The 20937-nt window shown below is 44.9% G+C and overlaps 1 protein-coding gene across 2 annotated transcripts; it reads left to right on the forward strand.

The window, feature by feature from the left end:
• Positions 1-253: 253 nt before the first annotated feature.
• On the forward strand, positions 254-19738 carry rnf216 (ring finger protein 216). 2 transcript variants are annotated; one of them, XM_085270683.1, is made up of 17 exons: positions 254-393; positions 1407-1540; positions 2419-2549; positions 2655-4004; positions 4159-4235; positions 5137-5245; positions 6129-6290; positions 6380-6488; positions 6613-6746; positions 8045-8095; positions 9326-9463; positions 9867-10015; positions 11355-11433; positions 17134-17231; positions 17721-17943; positions 18341-18410; positions 18834-19738. In XM_085270683.1, exons 2-17 carry the CDS (start codon positions 1474-1476, stop codon positions 19223-19225), a joined length of 3339 nt encoding a protein of 1112 aa, XP_085126809.1. In that variant the 5' UTR covers positions 254-393; positions 1407-1473; the 3' UTR covers positions 19226-19738. The 2 variants fall into 2 exon arrangements, with proteins under 2 accessions (XP_085126809.1, XP_085126808.1); XM_085270682.1 differs by lacking the exon at positions 254-393 and adding an exon at positions 456-793 and having other exon boundaries at positions 1481-1540.
• The last annotated feature ends 1199 nt before the right edge of the window (positions 19739-20937 follow it).

A 20937-nucleotide genomic window follows, 5' to 3' on the forward strand; every position in this document is an offset into this window, starting at 1 on the left:
CATATTCAAAGTCATTTTAAGTATATTATTTTGATCTGTTGTTTGAGTATGGTTTTCTTTAATCCTAACTAAAAGGGAGAGAGAGCTAATAGTTCAAAGTTTTTCTGCTTCTTGTTTAAGGTTGCCCTACATATAAATACAATACCTCACGCAGTAGATAACCTGTATTTCGCGACAGAATGATACGTTTGTATCTTGGACTTAACGCTTGGTGAAGAATCAGGCAAGTGTGGGTGGGACTACATTTCCCACGGGCCTTCTGAACGTGGTGACTGGGTGTTTTTAACGTCGTGACGTCTCTGCTCTTCTTGTTTTGGCAGTTTGTTTCGTTATTCACGGTTTGTCACTTGACCAAGAAGACGTATTGTACTCATGAACCAAGACGGAGCTGCGGTATAGTACTTTTCTACATAGATATTCTCGTGTTGTGACTTCGAGCCGTGTGGGGACTGTTTGAAGCGGTTCTGTGGACAGGAAGCCTCGCACAAGTCAGCTAACTAGTCTGGCTAGCTAGCCAGCCAAGCTAACGAATGCTAGCTTGGCTAAGAGCAGTTTGTTCTGTTTGTGTCAGCGGAAATGATCGATAGCCATGATGGGATGCTTGTTTTCAAACACCGCCTTAAACTTGATGCTAAAAGGGCCATGTTAAACCTAATGTCACGGCGGGGAAAGCGGTGCAAGTGCGGGGGACGTGTACAGGCAGCTTCTCGCTGGGTTAGCGTGTCCTGTTTTAACAACACAAGATTTGTGCCACCTTTGATCAGATCGAGGACGATCAGAGCTGCGCCCGCAAGTAAAGCCGATACAGGTCGTTAGCACATATTTGTTTACACGACTGTGCCGGCGAACACATCAGTGGTAGCGCTAATGTTATTCGTCGGTGGTGATTTAAATGAGCCCAACTCCGCATTCTGTTTCCCCGTGGAGCTTCCGTCTTTGTTGAGTTCTCTCTAGTAACGTGTTTGGGGGAGTCACTAACGTGCTCCTGAGTCTTTAGTAGTCTGTGCGATTAGATTAGTTGTGTTCTCAGGGTGGAGTCCAGCTCTCCTCGTTTTCTGTAAATGTGACAGATGTTAAACTGAAACCATTTGCTGGATTCCAGGGGAATACCAGCAGGGTGATAGTGTTGTTGTGCGCGTGTCATACATAGACATTCTAACGATAGAAATTAATGGTTATAAAAAGTCACATTGAAGGGACTTGCCTCCTTTTTACGAGAAAAATAAAATAAAACAAGTTCCCATAACACGAATCTATTTTCGTTTCAAGAGTTTGTTTGTGGTAAGGGTTTAAAAGGCAGTGATTATGGTTATGGTAAATCTCCAGGAAAGTAATGCGTGTGTATGTAATGTCCTCTGATGGAAACATAACTCTCTGTATGTGTGTGTCTGTGTGTGTGGGTGTAGATGTTACTGATTGAGCAGTGATTGTGTATGTGGGCTGATTCAGGGAGCTGCTAAGTGTAGTTTCACAATGGCAGATGGAGGCAGCGATGATGAGGTCATTCACCTGGCAAGCTTCAACGTTCACCGCAGCCAAGGTGAGACTTCACATCCACACCGGCATGCATGTAGACACAATTGTCTGTCTCCAGGATATATGATTATTGTTTTTATGCATCTATCCATTTGCTTGCTTCCACTTGTCCAAGTTAGGGCCAAGGAAAGGGCTAGAGCCTTTCGCATCTGTGGCAAGGTAGACCCTGGAATGGTCACCAGTCTGTTGCAGAGCTAACACATAGAGGCAGACAACCATTCACACTAACACTCCAATTCAACTCCTTCCATAAATCTCAACCAGAAGTCTAAATCAAGCTTTATGGTCAATTTAGAATTGTAAGTCAGCCTTGCTACACCAAGCATGTTTTGCTCTGTGGGAGGAAGCTGGAGTACACAGAGAGAAGTCACAGACATGCATAGTACATGCATTTGTTGTAACAGTGTAAAAAGTGCAACAGATGCTCCATAACTACATAAAAAAATAATTTGCTGGTCTAATAAACCCGTCAGCACCTTTATAAACTTCAGGTTAGTAACAGTATGTTAATAAAAACCTAAAAACAATTATCAAAATGTGCTCGAATATCTTGCCTTGCAGAGCTTCACGTTTTAAGATGTAAATGTTCTGCTTATGCTCTGAGAGGTCCAGCCACTTTCGTGTATTTGACCTGTTGCACACACGCATATAAACCTCGTGTTTTGTACTTTTTAGGAGGAAGTGCAAAAGTGCAGATTATTTTCAGCACCTCAGCTAGTTGTCTGATGAACTAACGGTTTCTGCAAAGAAATTCAGCATTGGCTCATGTTGCAATCGCTCATCTCCTTTGTCTTAAATTTCTACACGATGCAGTGAATGTCCCTTTTTACATCCCCTGTAAATGCATCGTTTAATAACTCCACTGTGCGTGTGTCTGTGCAGGCTCGCGCTCTCATTTGAGAGAGCTCATCACTATTTCTGATGACTCCGATGAAGAGCCTGTGACTCTTGTACCGAGCAGTCCCGTTTTGGTCCCGGACGATGCAGATGACGACGATGTCAGCATACTGGAGGTAACTGATGCAGATTATTCTTGAACCTTTCTTCGTGTATGTCACTTGAGACTTATTTATATATGTTTGAATACATTTTTCTGGGATTCTTTCTGCTCTCTTCAGCCGCTAATGCCTGCGCGCAGACACGTGATCCGCCCAGCGGCGAAATGGAGCGGGGCCTCGCACAACCCAATTAAAGTTGTAAGTCAAAGTAGCGCATCTTCTGGGGTTTCCACACTGGACCCAGTCCCTGCCTGTGCCCCCTCTACCTCCAGAGATGCCAAGGGAACCACGTCTCCCCAAGCAGCCATTAAAGTACAGTTTCCGGCGCACTCGAGCACATCTGGAAACACACTGCTGGATCTCGGCCCTTCATCACTCTCCCAGCCAAAACCGACCATAAACTCACAGCAGCACAACGGTACATCAGCAGACACAAGTGGGGAGCTCCATGCAATTTCTTCTGTCCACACCCCATCTACCTCCACAAATGCCAAGGCCAACACCATCTCATCCAGAATACCTGCACAAGTACCTGAACAAATGCTTGTCCAGCCTCAGCCTAGCACATCTGGACTCGCGCATCCACAACCTGGCTCCTCAGCACAGTTACGGTTGGAGCATCACGCGAACTCCTCTGCCAGTGCCACACACTATATTAGTGCTGCTGCAGTGACTGCTTCAAGTTCTTCTACAAAGACTCAAGTAAAGGCTAGCACGAGTAGCCTTACGCAAGACAATCCTCAGGCCAGTACTTCGTCTGCACATCCTCCATCTCGTATACGGACGCACCCTCAGCCTAGTACTTCACTGTTCCAGTCTGGTGGAACAGTGCCAGTGCAGCCCCACCTCATCCAGTTGAAGGAGGTGAAGCTAGTTGTTCTTCCCCCACAGCCAAATCAAGCTTCGGCTCTAATAACCCAGCCCCAGGGTCTGCTGCAGCCTGTGCCAGTCACTCGAATGCGGGGCAATCTCATTCAGATTGAGCCGCAGCCCTTGGCTCAGGCCCCTGCCCAGGCTGCGGCCCAGCCTCCTCAACCCCCTCAGGTTATACCAGGGATGCCCCCTGCAGTTCTAATAGCTGCAGCCCCAGAGAGACTGGGTCCTCCAGAAGCAGGTCACCGGATCATCCTGGGGAGCCAGGCACCCAAAAATGCCCTTCCAAACCCTCCAGCTCAGGCTGGTCCCTCGGGTCTGCTTCAGCCAGCCAACAGACTTAACATTAGGGTACCTGGTGTGAACTCTAACCCTCCTCCTGCTCCTCCAGCTCCTCCCGCTCCCGCAGCTTCAGTCCCACACAACAGAGAAGAAGCACGACTTATTCTGGGTCAGAACCCCGAAAGACTTAATCTGGTCGCAGTGCCTCCAGCACCAGAGGACATTCCCCAGATAGAGGATGCAAGGCCTGGACCCTCCGCACAACAGGAGAGACCAGAGCACCAGCCTCACGTTAGAGCCCTTATCAATGGTGTTGTGAGTATCTCATTACGAAAATTGTTTGCATCTCTTTTATCTGTTATAAAGTTAAATGAGTGTAATTGTGCTGTGTTGTCTCGCATTTCATCCGTTCCAACCCCATTCTTCTTTCCGGCCATGCTCTCCTCAACTTTTTGAATATCCTCTACAGTTGGATCTACTCCCCGACGTCCAAGAAACCTATGTAGCAGAACTGATCCAAAAGAATAATGTGAAAGACTTGAATGTGTAAGAATCATCTTATCTAATTTAACCTTAACGTAGAGCTTTAAAATAGATACCTATATCTTGTTGGGTAACCATGTTCGAAGCAATGTGCCACATGTGAATTTTAAAACAGAATGCAGTGATTTGCAAGTCATATAAAGTCTGTGATTAATTCAAAATAGTTCAAATGAAAAAAGAAATGATGAAACTGAGAAATTGTATTTCCTTTAAATACACAAGTTTATTTGGAATTTATGCCAAGAACACATTCAGAAAAAGATGGGACAAGGTCAAATCTGCCTCTCTTTTGTGTCATTTCTTCTTTTATCAGCAATTTGCAAGTTTTTGGATACTAAGCTGCAATTTCAAGTGGTTACATGTATAATATATCATTTTTGTGCAACATGTGGTTTCCCATTATCTAGCTAAAATAAGCAGAACCTTCTCCAGTATTAGTGATGCCTTCATATATGTACGTCTGTATCGTCACGGCTCTTGGGTCTTGATCTGTACACTGATTTAAAAAAGCTGATTTAAACTCTTTGCTTTAGTGCAGAGTACACGGTAAAGATAGTTACTGATTGGTCTGATCACAGGGCAGTTTTCCCCTTTTCCTCAGTCTGTCTTCAAAGAGCCCGGGGTCAAGAGTTTTTGGCCTCTGGACTGATAGTATAACAATTTTTCTCAGTTTTCTTGATATTTGTCAGCAATACAGTCTCTAACTCTCTGGTAGTACCTTTATCCTTTGAAAGGATTTGCAAATTATTGCATTCTGTTTTAGCTTGTATGTTACACAGCGTCATAAAGACAGGTGTAGGTGGTCACATATGAAATGATTGCCAACTGTGCGCAGTTGTAACTGTGTGAATGTTTGTGAGAGCTTGTACACATGCAGCCCCCCTTCCCTCTGCTCTGTTCCCAGTATCTGTAACCTGCTGTTGGAGACTCAAGATTATCCGAGGAAAGACACGGCAGCGGCCACATCAGCTCCCACCAGCATCCTACTAGAGTCTGGTGGCACCCAAAATGAGGCAGGTGTCTTTGTGTGTGCGTGTTAGATGCACAGAAAATGTGTGTAAATGGTGTTAATGTGCAAACAGTAGAATTTCAATCAGTAAAAAGTGCAACGTAAGCTAGGATCTCGCAGTGTGGGTCAGGGTTTAAAAGCCCTTTTAGGACAGTTATGTAAAGTGTAGATACAAATTAATAACGGAGACGTGGTTCCTCGTTACATGAATTCAAGCTGAGCAGACCATTATAGTTTCTAATGGAACTATTTCTGGTATCAGATTATGGCTATAATGTGGTTAAAGAGTGTTGATGTAGAATGATGGAATGGATGTGCTGAGGCTCCGTCTAGTAACTAAATTAAAAGAAATAAATCATGCTGTGTGTAAATATAGACTGTCTATGTTCTTTGGGGGTATTTTGATGTCAGAAGTGATTATATTAAGACCAAAGGGTTGAGTGCTAAGTTATTAGCTAACTGCAACAATCAGACCCTAATATCTACCAATTCGTGGACTTCAGAAGTAATAGAAGCAAAACTGAGGGACTATCCTTATGGATGTATCTCAGAGTAGGCCTTTTTATTTTTGAGATTATTATAATAAAAATGTCCCAGACGTCTCCTCCGATGTAAATGTAGGGAATAGGTTCACATCAGTGATACAAATAGGTGGAGGTGAGGCCTAGCAGACAGCTATTAGCTATGACTGCCTGTGTCAGGGTGTAGCTGTTAGTTCAAGTAAACACTGCAATTTTTCATTGTTGAATTGACTTTTAAGTGCTGGAGGTTTACCGATATTTATTTATTTTACCTTTCCACTCAAGCCGATCACTGACTACAGCTTCATATAATCTGTGAATCGTATATTAATGTGTGTTTCTGTTTTCATGTTTGCGGTCTTTCAGGTGACCGAGGACTTGTTTGATTATGGCAAGCTGGGCGCAGTGGGACCTGAAGTTGTGATGCAGGCCGCTGACTTGCTCATGGCAGATTTCAGGATGCTCAGCTGTCAGGACATTAAATGGGCTCTCAACGCCCTGAAGGGACACTATGCAATCACACGCAAGGTACCTAAAGTCCCATCTGAGAGCACACCATGCCTCCTCTGTCTTCTTTGCTGTCGTACCTTTCAACTCTCCCTCGCTCTTCCTCCCAGGCCTTATGTGAAGCTCTGAAGAAGTGGCAAGAGTCAGGGGACCCGTCGGGAAAGAAACGACGGAGCAGGACCTCGGAACGCTGCTACGTCGATTTCCACTTTGAGTACGGTGAGAAAACTTTTAGCATGCACCTGTTTTTGCATCTTTTACTTATTGCTCTTTTGCACATTCAGAAATTGCTTTCACAAGCCACTGGAAACTCTCAGTAACTGGTTTCTTCCTTGTCCGCCAGGTTCGGTTAAGTTTGACAAGAGGATGTACTTCTTGGAGAATGACCGTCGGTACTGTAGGACATACAGCAGTCTGGAGGCATCTGTGCAGAAGGAGCTTTTGTTCTATCAGCAGAAGGCAAAGGAATGGGCAGAGGTACACACACAAATACACTCACTCGGGCACTCTGTTTTCCTTCAGTGTTGCATTTATCACGATTTTTATAGCCCAGAATGGCCCTATGTGGGGGGTGGCGGAGTGAACTGAGCACAACAACCATAATTGGTTCATGGAGTATAAAGGCAGCAAGTCTGTGTTACCTTACATTCCTTACGGGGGTGTTTATGGCTGTGTAAAAACCTCTTTGTTTTCTGCACCAAGAATTCCTCTGTGCAAGAAAACCCTGAACTCTATAAGCCTTCATTTTTTAACAGATAATGATATACTTCACTTATCTAAACAGTAGCTTTCTAATGCAGTAACTCATTTGTATAGCAAGCACTCTTTCTAGCTTTTCCCACTGTACCCTTCCCCACCCTGCACCATTGTCTCAAAGACTGGATAGCTTTGGCTTTTAAAGCAGTCGGGTATATGGGGCTAATTATGTTGCTTTAAATCCCTCTCATGTCCTGGAGGTCTCTCCATCCAGTATCCAAAGCTCCTTCTTGTTTTTATTAGGTCTCTTTCACCTTCTTTGCTTCTGTTTACCAGGCCTTTTATTTATTTATTTATTTTTTTTTGCTGAGTAGAGTTTCCACTGTCTGCTATTTCCCCTGTCTGTGGTTGCCACCAGTAGCTATCCTCTCCCTATTTTGTTTGTGCCATTAACCATTTAGCAGGTGATAGAACTGCATAGTGAAACTGAAGCATATAGGAACTAGTCTGGAGCTTCATATTGTGCAGTCAGCTTCATGATGATAATTTCTTGCCTTGCACAGGCGGTTGTATTTATCTGCCGCTTGAAGATTTAAGTTACTAATTGGACAACTCCACTGTTAGAAGCTGCATTTGTTCGAAGACCAGGGAATAATGTGGTGCTGCTCAGTATATTAAAGGCGCCTTGCTTCAGCGAATAGAACAATTATAATGATTGGATATGTTGCATAGAGCTGCTTCGCAACTGTTGATAACCTTGTGATGTGCTGCATAACATGGAACACAGAGGTTTCTGAGGCTAATGTTCAGTCATTTAGATTTCAAGCACTTAGTAGGGTGAATATGTTAGTCAAACTTAGGCACAGTCAGTAGCTAAATTAGCATACACCCATGGCATCATACACCCAGCAGCGGAGCCGGTTCAGTCCCAGGGACTCTCTGTTTTCAGGTCACTCTCTGCAATGTTGACTTACAGCTTACCTCGTGCGCCCGATCTTCACCAATTAACCGACTGCCCCGCTCGCTCTCTCTCTCTCTCTCTCTCTCTCTCTCTCTCTCCCTCCCCCCCCCCCTCCCAGCATGAGGACTTCCTCCTTGCTCTTCAGGTCAATGAAGATGAGTATAAAAAGGTAGGATTCATCTATAGGACTCTATCTGTTGATTCAGTCTAAAGTGGCTTTTCAGTGATGTTTCCAGATAACACTGTGCTGTGAATAAGTCTTGAGACACCCCTCATTTCTTTTTATAGTGTTGCCAAGGAGCCAGACGTTTGTTTTTGTTTTTTTTAATTAACGTGGTTTTGCGGCTTTAAAAAGCTCTTACATTTTTTCTTTGGATATTTGGCTGCCTTTTCACTCATTTCAATCAAGCTTTTAAACAACAATAATAATAGTATTAATAATAATGATAATGATAATAAGGCAGCTTCTGTGACACCAGTGCTGTGCCTACACATAACAGATAACTTTGCTTAGAACCAGTTTTATATTGTATCTTTAGCCAATTTTTTACCAGCAGCCTGTCACAAAAAACTTATTTGTTCCCATTTCTTTCGCTGAATCTGCTAAAAATGCTAAATACCTACAACACAGTTTGACAGGCATAAAATTGAATATAACATGATTCCCAAAGTATTACCTGAAAGCTTGTCTAGCTTGGCTTGGTCAGCAGTGCGGAAACTGGAGAAGTGGAGGATGAAAGAAGAAGTGGTAGGTCTAAAGAAGTATCTACAGCAGATTTCAGTGTCTGAAAGTCGTGTCCTGAAGACATAAGCAAGGATCTGACACAGGACCTGAGAGATCCAACTAATCCACTGAAGGATCATCAGAAATGGTCTTTGTGGAAGGGTGGCTGTTGAGAAACTATTGAGGATCTTACTCAGTATCTAACCTGAAACAGTTAACCTTTCAGCATGACAGTGATCCCAAACACACCAGCAATGCAGTTAAATAAACCTAGATATAAAACCACACAATGGAAAGTATCAGTCATGGATTGAAACAAAAGGCAGTCAGCATCCAAAGAAGAGCTTTGAATGTCCTTAAAGAAACCTGGAGAACTATTCCTGAAGATGACTTAAAGAAATGACAAGAAAGCTGCCTAAGAGAGCTCAGATTGTGTTGAAGAATAAATGTGGTCTTTTGTGGTACAAAATACTGAAATTTAAGCTTTTTAGAATTCTACGATGTCTGTTTTTGCCTCATATTCTCTATTTCAGAAATAATCATAATAAATCCAGTATAAAACTTGTTAGCTTGCAGAATGTGCTGGTTTCATTCGAGGTTCATTTTAGATATTGTCAGGATTTTCTGCATAATGTGAGGTTTTTGACTTATGATGTGTTCCGATTGTTTTTCCAGGATGGTCAGCTGATAGAGTGTGGCTGCTGTTTTGGGGAGTTTGCTTTTGAGAAGATGACGCAGTGTTCGGACGGTCACCTGTTCTGTAAAGAGTGCCTGGTCAAATACGCTCAGGAGGCGGTGTTCGGCTCTGGGAAGGTACACGCAGACATTTTCTGTTTTCAATACGACTTAACTGGTAATGTTGCTTGGCAACTATAATTGACTAATCCCATAATAATACACACCTCTTTGAGTGATGAGCTGTCAAATAAATGTCAAGATTGAATATGAGCTGGGGCACAGATTTCGCATATCATCAATGTTTGTTGTCCATGTATTATTGTGAAAATAAAGACTTTCCCATTTATTAGGTGCCTTGTTGCTGGTACTGGTGTATCCTGTATTGCATAAAAGGTTGTCGTGTTTTTCATCCGCCTCATCTGAGCGCACTGTTGTACCTAATAATGTGTCATAATAATGGTCAGTTAAACTGGAGGTGGCTGTGAACGTGCAGCGTCTCTGCTCTGTAATGAAGTCGCGCTCCGTCCTCTTCTTGTAGTCGGACCTGAGCTGCATGGAGGGGGGCTGCCCGTGCTCCTACCCTGTGTGTGAGCTGGAGAAGGTCCTACCAGAGAATATACTGTGTAAATATTACGAGAGGCAGGCGGAGGAGGCGGTTGCTGCCACCTGTGCAGATGAGTTAGTGAGGTAAGTGTGTGTGGGGGTAGCTCTGTAGCTGGATTCTGCTTTTCTTTGCTCCCAGATTTATAGGTATAATAAAGTAACTGATAACTCGAGGTGCCAGTTTGTCCACAAACAGATTTTTAATTGACTTAATAAAATTGAATAAAGAGATTCCAGCAATGTTTACAGATGGATAGAATTATGGCCTTGAATAATTAGACCCTGTCTTATCTTAAAGACGTCACAGTACCATTCCACCTCAACAGAGCGCTCTCAGACCGCTGGTTTACTTGTGGTTTCTAGGATATTTGAAAATAAAATGGGAGGCAGAGCCTTCAACTTTCAGGCCCCTCTTCTGTGAAACCAGCTCCCAGTTTGGATTCAACCTCTCTACTTTTAAGATTAGGCTTAAGACTTTCCTTTTAGATAAAGCTTGTAGTTAGGGCTTCAGGTGACCCTGGTGACCATGCTGCAATAAGCCTAGGCTGCTTCCCATGATGCACTGCAAGTGTGTGTTCTTCACTCACCTTTTTTCACACTCACTCTGTTTATACACACCTCTGCATGCAGTCATCAGTTATTATTAATCTCTGGCTCTCTGTCTGTCTTTTGTCCTGTCTCCTTCTCCTTGCCCCAACTGGCAGACGGCCACCCGTCCCTGAGCCTCGTCCTGCCGGAGGTTTCTTCCTGTTAAAAGGGAGTTTTTCCTTCTCACTGTCGCCAAGTGCTTGCTTTGAGGGGGTCGTTTGATTTGTTTCGTTGGGGTTTTCTCTGTCCTATTGCAGGGTCTTACCAAGCGCCTCGAGGCAACTGTTGTGATTCAGTGCTATGAAAATATAACTGAATGAAATTCAATCATGATAAATGATAATCAGTTATTTTTTTAATAACTGGCTGCTGAGCCCCCTGTCATTTTGCAGAAGTGGCCTCCAGCCTTTATTGAAAATGTAAAATTTTCATTTAAAAAATCAAACTTTTAAAATATTGGCTAGAACTTGGGCTCATGGGCTAATCATGTGTTCAAAGCAAACACAAAGCATCAGGAGTAGATTCAAAGTCTACACGACAACATGGGTGGGTGGAAATTCAAATCAGGTGATGCAAACAGAAACGGTAGAAAATATTTCAGCTGTAATGCAAAAGCCAGTCAGCTGAGATTCATGTTCAGTATGGTTCATCTTCACTTTTACAGAACGAAAGGAAGGGGGGCTTAGAGAAATTGCCGTGAGAAAATGGTCCGCAGATTGATAATAGCTAGCTGCAGCCTAACCTATTTATGATTAGCACTTTGTCTCTCCTAATGTGGGATGTTGAAGATCTGGCTGCTTTGTCTAGCTCATTTTTCCTCTCTGATCTCTTCCAGGTGTCCGTTTTGCAACTTCCCAGCGTTGCTGGACAAAGACATGTCTCTGTTTAGCTGTCCCAACCCTCGGTGCCGCAAGGTGAGTTCTGCTCTTCTGCTCTCTCTCTGTTTATAAAGTAAATTCAACACTCTCGCAAAGAAGTGTACACCAAAGTAGGTCGACACTCATCTGCACATCTTCTGATGTGACCCTGGGTAAGAGTACTTACAGCACAGAAGATCTAATCTAAATTTTCAAACCAAGAGTGGACGACTGAATCGTGAATAATTCAGAGCGTCGTGACAGCAAAATGGTGTCTACCTATAAATCATCTCCGTGCAGCCTGGACACGAAGCCCGACATGCATAAGAGAGAGAGGCAGAGGAGAGATTGATGAGCAGCTTTTGGAAATGATGAACCGTTCCATGTGGCGAGGTCGCCACCTCTGGCTCCCTCTCTGTTTATCTCGGGGCCTCCTCCCTCTGTCTGAGGAATGCAGGGGGAGGCGATGCTCTTTGTCTGCCGGAGTTGTCGCACAAATTCCAGGCCAAAAAAAAAACCTTCATTATTTGGCAGAAACACACACAGGCTCATTCACGCTCCTTTCCCCACATAAATACAACCCTCCCGTTTTCCTCTGTTTTTCTGTGAGCTCTGCTTCTGTAAACGTCTCGCACTCACTCCTGCTCACAACTGTAAAGAGAAGCAAACACACACACACCTCTGCTATCTTTGCATTCCCTCAAAGGTAGGAGAGAAGTTGGGAGGGGGTTATGTCAGTAGCCATACAAGAAAAATGTGTGACTCCTCGCACAGTGGTATAAGGTCAAACCCTTCATTAACCGATGAGCTCGCATTCTTCCAATTTTCATGTCAAACTGAAGGCCCGTGGGCCAGATTTGGGCCGTTTGAAGATTTTAATCTGGCCAACAAAACATCGCACATGTACATGATGAAAAACACAGATCAAACCTGCAAGCTAACAAAGTAGTTGACAGAAAAAGGCTAAAAGACCAAGCAGAAGAAAGAGAAGCAGGAGTAGTGCAATCGCTTTCAAACCAATTGGTAGCCAATGGACGGAGAACATGGTTATAAAGCTGGTGAGCTCAACCAGTTTCATGGCAGAAGGCCAGTCTGTACAGTGCAGGCAAACTGCAGGATCTTGCCCACACAGATCAGGTCTGTGAGACTTGTAGAAACACGGTCAAGAAGAAAAGACAAGTTTTCATTTCTAGGTGCAGCCGATGGTATCGAGTTCGGTGGTCTCAGGATCACCTCTCTGCTTTTTGCAGATCATGTTGTTTCTCTGGCTCCATCGGGCGAGCCCCTCCAGCTTGTGCTGGGGCAGTTTGCAGCCAAGTGTGAAGTGGAGAGGGGCGAATTAGCACCTCCAAGACTGAGGACATGGTTCTTCTGGTGTGTTCTGTTTGAAGTCAGAATTTCCAAGTTCCCAATTGAAATTTTCGACTTGAACAGCCCTTCAAGTCAGACTTCCCAGTTGAAGCAACCCCACCAGCCCCAATTTAACAATCCAAGATGGCGGCATTGCACATAAACATTAGTAAAACTGTAAAGCTCGCAATCTGTACAGGCACTGTTGTGTGACTGAGCAGATCTGTGGTCACAAGCTCTGGTGACAGTGGATGACCAAATGAATGAACGAATGAGATCGCAAATACAAGCAGCAGGAATTAGCTTCGTCTGAAGGCAGTCTGAGCTCGTCATCAGGGACAGTGGGAGCAGTGCAGGCGTTTGGGTAGAGCTGTCATTCACAGCAAAGGTAGCAGGTTGAGGTTGTTTGGAAATCTGACTAGGATGCCGGACCCCCTCACAGGTGAAGTGTTCTGGGTACCTCCTAAAGAGCGGAGTCCCTGAAGTAGGGACAGTGGACAGACTGAATCTCTCCTAGATGAGCTGGGAGAGGAGGGTGCTCTGGGTGTCTCTGCTGAGAGTGCTGCCCACAGAACCTGGACTCAGACAAGTCAAGAGAAAAAATATTTTATTAAATGCCCGAAGCTGCCAGTAGCTCTCATATTCAGGCTTGTGAAACAGGTTGTTGTGAATTGGTTTCATGGTGTAGCATGTCCCTGTGGTGTAAGCACATATTTAAAAAGTCTCTTCCAAAGTGTAAAATATTTTTCCTTTTTGTCATTTTCTGTTTTGAAAATGGGATATACTTAACTTTTTAATTTGTTTTCATACAAGAGCAGCACTTTGTCTTTGTGTTTGAGCAAACCCTGTTTTAGTTTCAGAGGGCTGTGAGACATCAGTGTAAGACTTGTTTGCCCTTTAAACGGCTCTCAAAGCAGTGCAGACACCACATTGAAACAGTAAGAAATGAGTCATGTGAGTTATCCTCCTCAGCATTTCTGCTGCCTTGGTATTTTAGGGTGTTTCCAGCATCAACTTTCCCAGAGGCCTTTTTAAAAGATTTTATAGGAACTTTGGAGGAAACTAAAACTGAGGTTTTAACCAGATTCTTAATTACACCTGAGCTTTTCCATGTGCCAGCAGGGTTTTTCCTCCATAGCAAACCTCTTCTGTAATCCTACATCTGCTGACTTGGCCCAAGCTGGACTAGTTCTTCTTACTTGTGGCTCCACAGTAGCGTTTTGTCTTTACCATAGCTTCTCTATTAGCACGTGGCTCTCAGATGCCTCCTTTTGGCTCGGCATTATGCTTGCATTTGTTGCAGATTTTCGCCTCAGGCAGTGAAGAATAGAAATCCAATGCAATTCCTGCCAGCAGCCTGTAGGTGGAGCCATAGGCTTACAGTTGCTGGCCTTGCAGCATCACTGCACAGCTGCACCTCATTACAAGCTCACACACACACCCAGAGACGTAAAAGTTAGACATGCTCCAGATAACTCTGGGTCTGATCCTTGCTCAGTGATTCGTCTGCAGTGCAAATTCAGTCAGCTTTTAAAGCCAGCACGTTTAAGCTCTGTTATGTTTGCTTATGTATGCCGCAAAAAGCTGCTTCCACTTCCACTTAGAATTGGGATGTGTGTTGTTACCTGGAAACCCCCATCACACACGCTGGTACTATCACCAGTGTTTAATAAGAGACGGGTGATATTGAGGTGTTAATTCCTCTCTTGTTTTCACGTGTGTGTGTTTTTTATTCCCATACACACACACTGTACAGTCTACCCCACAGCCCGCTCAAGCAGGGCGGGGCCTCATTATGTAACTGACACACTTCCGTAAGCCCACCCGCCTTCTTCCACACCGCCGTCTCATTGGCTAGCCACACTGTCCACTCCCCTCATACTGGTTTCTGACTGGTCGGTCACACTTCCTCGTCCATTTCAAATGTGGTTCTCATCAAATTTGACCCAGATTCTGTCCTCTCCTTCAGTTTTTTTTTTCTTTCTCCCAATCTGTCCTGGCTCTGTCTGACCTACACAAACATATTCCACATGTGGTTGTGAGGACATTTGCACAGGTTTGTCCCCGGCCTGTGCATGATTACTTGTTGAGGAATGTGATATGTGAGACACTGGAAGTGGAAGCACTGTGCAAATCTGTACACTGCAGTCTTGGTGTTGCTGTTCCTGTAGATCAGATGAATTTTCTCAAAGGAGCAAGTCCTGTGACGGGCTTGCAAGCAACAAGCTTATGGCTTGTCATGTCAGGTTTAACCTCTTCCTTCCTGCCATTCGAAATGCCACTCGAGTTTGATTGCAGCAAAAGCCACACACTGACAGACACACACATCCCCTTACAAGCCCATCAGAAGCTGTGCACATCCTTATAAGGGCTGCTGTAGCGTCCACCGCAAGAGAAGAAGAAAAAGATTTAGAGGAGACGCAAAATATGAATGAAAGTAGGAAGGAGGTGCTGTTAGGGAGTGGCATGCAGAAAAGGAGAGCAGTGAATGAAGGAGTAAGGCGAGCTGGAACATGCTGGGGAAAAAATAGCAGGAGCAGTGAGTGTGAATTAATGAATGCAGAGAGGGTGAAAAAGACAAACTTGTGGTGCTGCTGCTGTGTGTTTATCTCTGTGACCTCTGTCACATTTCAGCCTGCTTCAATTTTTTTTTCGTTTCTTTTTCTTTCCTGTGTGTGTGTATGTTTGTGTGTAAGTGAAGGCGTGGACGACACACCCCCTTCGAGGTTTGGCTGTGACATCAGCAGCTGTATTTTTAGCTGCACTATAAGAACTCAGGTGTGTTCCTGGTTTTCAGTGTCTTGTCAAACAGGTCTCGGACAGGCGCGCTCGCTCTGCTCTCCTCGTTCCTTGGCCTCGATGTCACCACTAGGGGGCGATCTCTCATCGTTCTGTCGTTCTCGCCCTGGTCTGGCTTTGTGTGAGCTGGCGTTTTCTTGTTTTGATTTGGGGGGTTTTGTGACACTTGAGTCCAGGAATGCTCACTCTGGCTCTTTTCTTTTAAGCAGAATATTTCTTCCACCTGAGCTTTTCCTGTTTATTCCGCTTCTGTAATCTCTAACAGTTATTCTCTAACTACAGACTATAGGGGTATTTTCCTCTTTAGCTTTCACTCGTCTGCATGATTACATCAGCCGGCCTGCAGATTAACATGTTTTTGTGACGGCTGAGACATCATATTTTGTGTGTGTGGATGATTGGGCTTTTCTTGACTTGGTTGTGTCAGGTTGAGTCAGCATCTTAAACACTTTCTCGGGGTCCCGGAGATGTTCCAGTTTTGCAGTTATCTTCTTGGGAGACCACTGCTGTCGGGGAGACTTATTGGCAACTTATTAGCTTATTAGCAGAACACAAGTTACAAGATCAGTGTCACACAGTGTTTCTAATGTCTTTGCTCCTCAGTTAGATAAGTTAATATCACTTTTATTAGTTCCACAGTTGGGAAATTGACAAAATGTAGTCCAGATGGGATTTGAATCCACAATCCTGAGCCCCGCACGCTGTTGCCTTATCCATTAGGTCACTGGGTCTTTATAATAATTGACATAATGAACCCCAAACCTCCATATGGTTTGAATCCGTGCTTTTCATCTCTATATCAGTTTTATTCAGAATGTTTTTTTTCTCTTTTTGAAGAAACAACTAAACTAGATCCAGATCTTGTGCCTTTTTTTAGGGAGCGCTCATCACTCAAGCACCAACCAAAACCATAGATTCTCCCCCACCACCCTCTGGCTGACCTTACTCATGCAGAGCTGTCCCACTGAATATTGTGAAATCAGCTCTGACTTACATGCATGATAACAAAAAAAATCCCCCAGTGAAAGGAGGATGTGTGAGGAGGTCACAGGACACAGAGGGAAGGTGCAGCAGCAGCAGCGGTGGAGATGTGGATCATGCTTTGCTGCATCAGCTGTCACACTGTTTAATATTAGATGAGGGGCTCAAATATTTATGGTGACACCACTTAGCTAAGGGTTAGGAAGAGTGGGAGTCTTGAGCCGCCTGCACCCCGCCACTCCCCAACATCCCTTTAACCTAGCGCTTTTGGCTGAGGAGACGGAGAAAGGTTGGAGCCTGGAGTCGTTGTTTCTAGGCAACCGAGCAGTCAGCGGCGAGCGCTCTCGCTGCAGTCATGCAGAGAGAGAGCCACACCTAACCGTGCAAGCCCCGAGTCCCTGCAGTGGCAGCACCAGCAGCATGCTGAGCAGAGGCAGCGGTGTGTGTGTATGTGTGTGTGGGAGACACTCTGACTGCAGTGTAATACCCACTTACACCGCCTGCTCAGCATTAATGGGAAAACTATGGGTGGATGCATCTCCTGACTTTTGATGAGAAAAGCACAGAAGCAGCACCCTCTTTCTCAACATCCCCTTCCTGTCTTTTTTTTCTTCTTCTTCTGTTTAGGAGAGCTGTCGAAAGTGCCACGTCCAGTGGAAGCAGCATGTTGGGAAGACCTGCGATGAGGTCCTGGAGAGAGACGAGATCCGCATGAGGGTGCGCTTGTAAGTGGGTCACAGGAATCCTTCATCAGTAATGTACAGGGTGCTCAGATTTAACATGTGAGGAGAGCTAGATTTAACATCTACCAGAGAGGATGCTGGGTAAACACTTCAGTTTCCCGGACAACATTTGAGGAAACTGAGAGGCCGGCTGCTTCCTGCAGTGCTTCCTGTTTTGAGCCGGTCGCAGATCGTCTTACTTCCAGGCGCTGAAGGAGACGGGAAGCGGCCTGGTAGACAGATCAGAGGATCGAGGTCTGATGATTCTAACAGGACAAAACTAAAAGGGAATCATAGTAGCAGGAGTTTGTTCTGCTGCATCCAGAGGATCTGTTCATTCACAGAAAATGTCTCTGTTATACTGTGTGTGTGTGTGTGTGTGTGTGTGTGTGTGTGTGTGTGTGTGTGTGTGTGTGTGTGTGTCTCTCTCAATGAAAATCCCAAAACCGATCCTCTTTCGTCACATTTTCCTAAACTTTCTCTGTGCTGCAGCGAGGAGCGCATGACGGCAGCTCGGGTGAGGAAGTGCGTCAAGTGTGGGACGGGCCTGGTCAAATCGGAGGGCTGCAACCGGATGTCGTGCCGCTGCGGCAGCTTCATGTGCTACCTCTGCCGAGAGCCCATCACCGGCTATAACCACTTCTGCCAGCACGCCCGGTCTCCCGGCGCTCCCTGCCGCCACTGCCGCAAGTGCTCCCTCTGGACCGACCCCACGGTGCGCTCAAAACTCAAAACTCTCACAATCACAGATCTTGATTCTTGTTGTGTTTCCCACTGCACTTTGACCTTGACCATCTGAGGCCGTGGCTGCCCACAGCGGCCTGGCTACAGAATCACTGGCAACCAACAGGCAGCCTTTAGTTTCCAGTCAGTTAATGAGCTGGAGAAGCTCCAGCTCATCCTCTGATGTCCTCGGTCACTTGTAGCACAGAGCAGGAAGTAAAGCGAACTCTAGCTACTAGAAATAGTTTGGTTTAGGGAACTACATAATGCAGACCTGCAGGTTAACGACCGTTTAACACACGAACCAGCTCAGTCGTTTAAGGTCAAGTAATAATGGCAACAGCGTTTTTGGAAATGTGTCAACTTCTCTGTGTGTTGTGTTTTTACAGCAAGATGACGAGCGAATCATTCAGGAGATCCAGAAGGAAGGGGAGGCGGAGCTGAATAAGAAGTGCACAGGTCAGTCACAAAAACATGCTCTGAAAACGATGAGCTTTAACTCATACGCCGTCAGGCTGAGTGCAGCGGTTTTGCTGTGTCTCTCCGCCCCACTTTTTTCTTCACTGCACTATATAATAACAGCAAAAAGCCCCTAATAATAATAACATATTAAATAATGTTGGCACTCATCAAACTGCTGTTAATCGCTCAGTTTGCAGTGAATTATGTTCTTTGGCAGGAAACTGTGGCACTGCCACGACAACACTGTTCCTCTCCGGTGTTTCCTCTTCATCCCTTTGACTATTATTTATTCAGGCGTGCTGGCAGCAGTTGCATGAATGTTTCCTGTGTGTGGTTTATGTGAAGGATAGGCGTGAGGGAAACATTTGATCCTGCTGTGCACCTCACCGATCCTTTTATTTATTTTCATTCTCCTCTCAGATAATTCAGGGAAGAGAGTCGGCCCACCACCGGAGCCCGTCGCAGACACCAAGCGGCCCCGTGTCGGTCCACCTGCAGAAAACCCACCCATACCCAACCCCCCGCCCGCTCCTCTGCCCCAGGCAGTGCAAGCTCCCCTTTTCGTCCCTCCGCGTCCCCGCTACCCACCGGCGCCACCGCCGCACTACCCCCAGGTGATCATGCCGCGGCTTCGCCCGGCGCCCTACGTGCCCCCGCTGCAGCACCTCCCACCCTTGAACAATAACAACAACAACAACCACCACCATCACCACCACAACCCCGGTCCCTTCAACCTTCATCAGCACAACATGGATGTGATGGACATGCCGATGCACTACGGGCCACCGCACCGCTACTACAGACGCTTCTAATGCGATGGCGTGAATCCTGCTTTGACCCGGTGTGCCCCTGCACACACACTCATGTACCCTCACTACAGTATTTCAGTAAAGTTTTCCCCCGTCTGATTATTATTTTCCGTTCCTTTTATTGTGCATTATTGTTTTTCATTCTAGTGTTTTCATCCGTTTTGATAGCTCTGCGAGCTAGCCTCTCCTTATCAATTCAAATAAAGAAAAACACACTGAAAGTGCGTTTTTAGAGAATCACAAACACACTTTCAGATACTTTTGCCTTCTCGTGTTGATTTTGGGCTTCAATAATGGCGAGATCCTCTTGTTACTCTTTTCCACCTTTTTTTTGTTTTCGTTAAAATGTTCACGGACAGTTGAGAATCTTGAGGCAATTTCTTTCCCGTTTATACAGATATTTTTGAGTAATAAAAGCGGAAAATTAAAAAAATATTGTTAGCATTTGCTCTGTATCTTTTGTGTAACATGTGAGACTGCAAACTTTTTAATAAAGTCCTCTGTTCGCATTTTTAAGACCTGCTGCAAAGCCGATGTTGGGAGACATTTCTCTCTGTCTGAGCCTCTCTTTCACCCCCTCCTTCCTCCTTCAGCTCATGCAGAAAAAGGGGCTGACTCATGATAACTGAGCCCCCACCCCGCCTCAGGGCTATGCGCCAATCACATGACAGACGGACTGTTTTCCACCAATCGCCGTGTCGCGACAGCCGGGCTTTGTGATGTTGCAGAGGGGACTCCTTTGTTCAGCCAAGCGTGCTGCAAGTGTGACAAATCACTTTGCAGCACACACTTTGCTGTCTTCTTATTTCTGCGTGCACACTAGCAAACAGCAAAGCTCCATTTTAGCCTGGGGGTCCTAATGGTTTTAGTCATGGGTGGTGGGAGACAGACTTCGAGAGCTGGAATTAGACTTTAATCAGACTCTTCATCTTAAACCAGCCAAGCCGACATGAATTGAATCATGTAAATGAGGCTCACAGACGTTTGTCGTTTTTGGGTCGTTCACTCAAATTCACGTTCACGCATGATTGCATCATTTTAGGTTTTTTCTTTCTTCTTCATATAGCTAAAGTTATTTGAAACCTTTTTTTTTAACTCCATCTGAGCTAAAATAACTGAGCGCTTTTATTATACTAATGAACTAAAAAAAAAAAGAAGCTCTGCTGACATCACTGTGACATCATCAGTTTAGTTTCCAGATGTGATTAAAAAGCCTTTCCAAAGACAGGGGGAGGGGGGGTCACTGTTCATAACACCATGTGCTATTTTTACAAGCTGAGTGATGCCTTCATGATGACTGACTAATGTGTAAACTCACTGGACTGTACCTTCAAAGATTCATTGTTTCCAGCTAACCCCATGACTGCTGTGGCCACCCTCTGTTAGCCCTGACCTCAGAGCCTGTAAGAATTCATCCCGACTGTCACTGCTGCCGGCATCATGAGTTTGAATCCCTGAGAAACAATCTTTTCTTTTAATTAGAAATCCTATTCTACTCTATTCTTTTCTAGTCCCCAAAGACACCCCAGGGCTTGCCAGAAGAGCGTGTGGGTCATGGATTACAGTTGGATAGCATTAAAGGGAATTATCTCCTAATGACTCATTTAATTCAAACAACAAAGGGCGGGCTTAGCTGACATGATTAGATTGAATAAAGGAGATTTCTGGCAACGCAGTCGATGCTGTCACTTACACAATTCAAGCTCTCAATAGTT

Source organism: Mchenga conophoros, linkage group LG4, assembly GCF_057382185.1.
Source record: "Mchenga conophoros isolate Kocher_MC1m ecotype Shallow Benthic linkage group LG4, M_conophoros_male_GT1.1, whole genome shotgun sequence".
NCBI classification, from domain to species: domain Eukaryota; kingdom Metazoa; phylum Chordata; class Actinopteri; order Cichliformes; family Cichlidae; genus Mchenga; species Mchenga conophoros.

Bases quoted from the DNA above. Each gene is read 5' to 3' on its own strand.
- rnf216 (XM_085270682.1), top strand. From the start codon at position 577: ATGATCGATAGCCATGATGGGATGCTTGTTTTCAAACACCGCCTTAAA. The intron at 794-1,480 runs GTAAAGCCGATA...TCACAATGGCAG, and splicing joins GATCAGAGCTGCGCCCGCAA to ATGGAGGCAGCGATGATGAG. The intron at 4,005-4,158 runs GTGAGTATCTCA...TATCCTCTACAG, and splicing joins GAGCCCTTATCAATGGTGTT to TTGGATCTACTCCCCGACGT.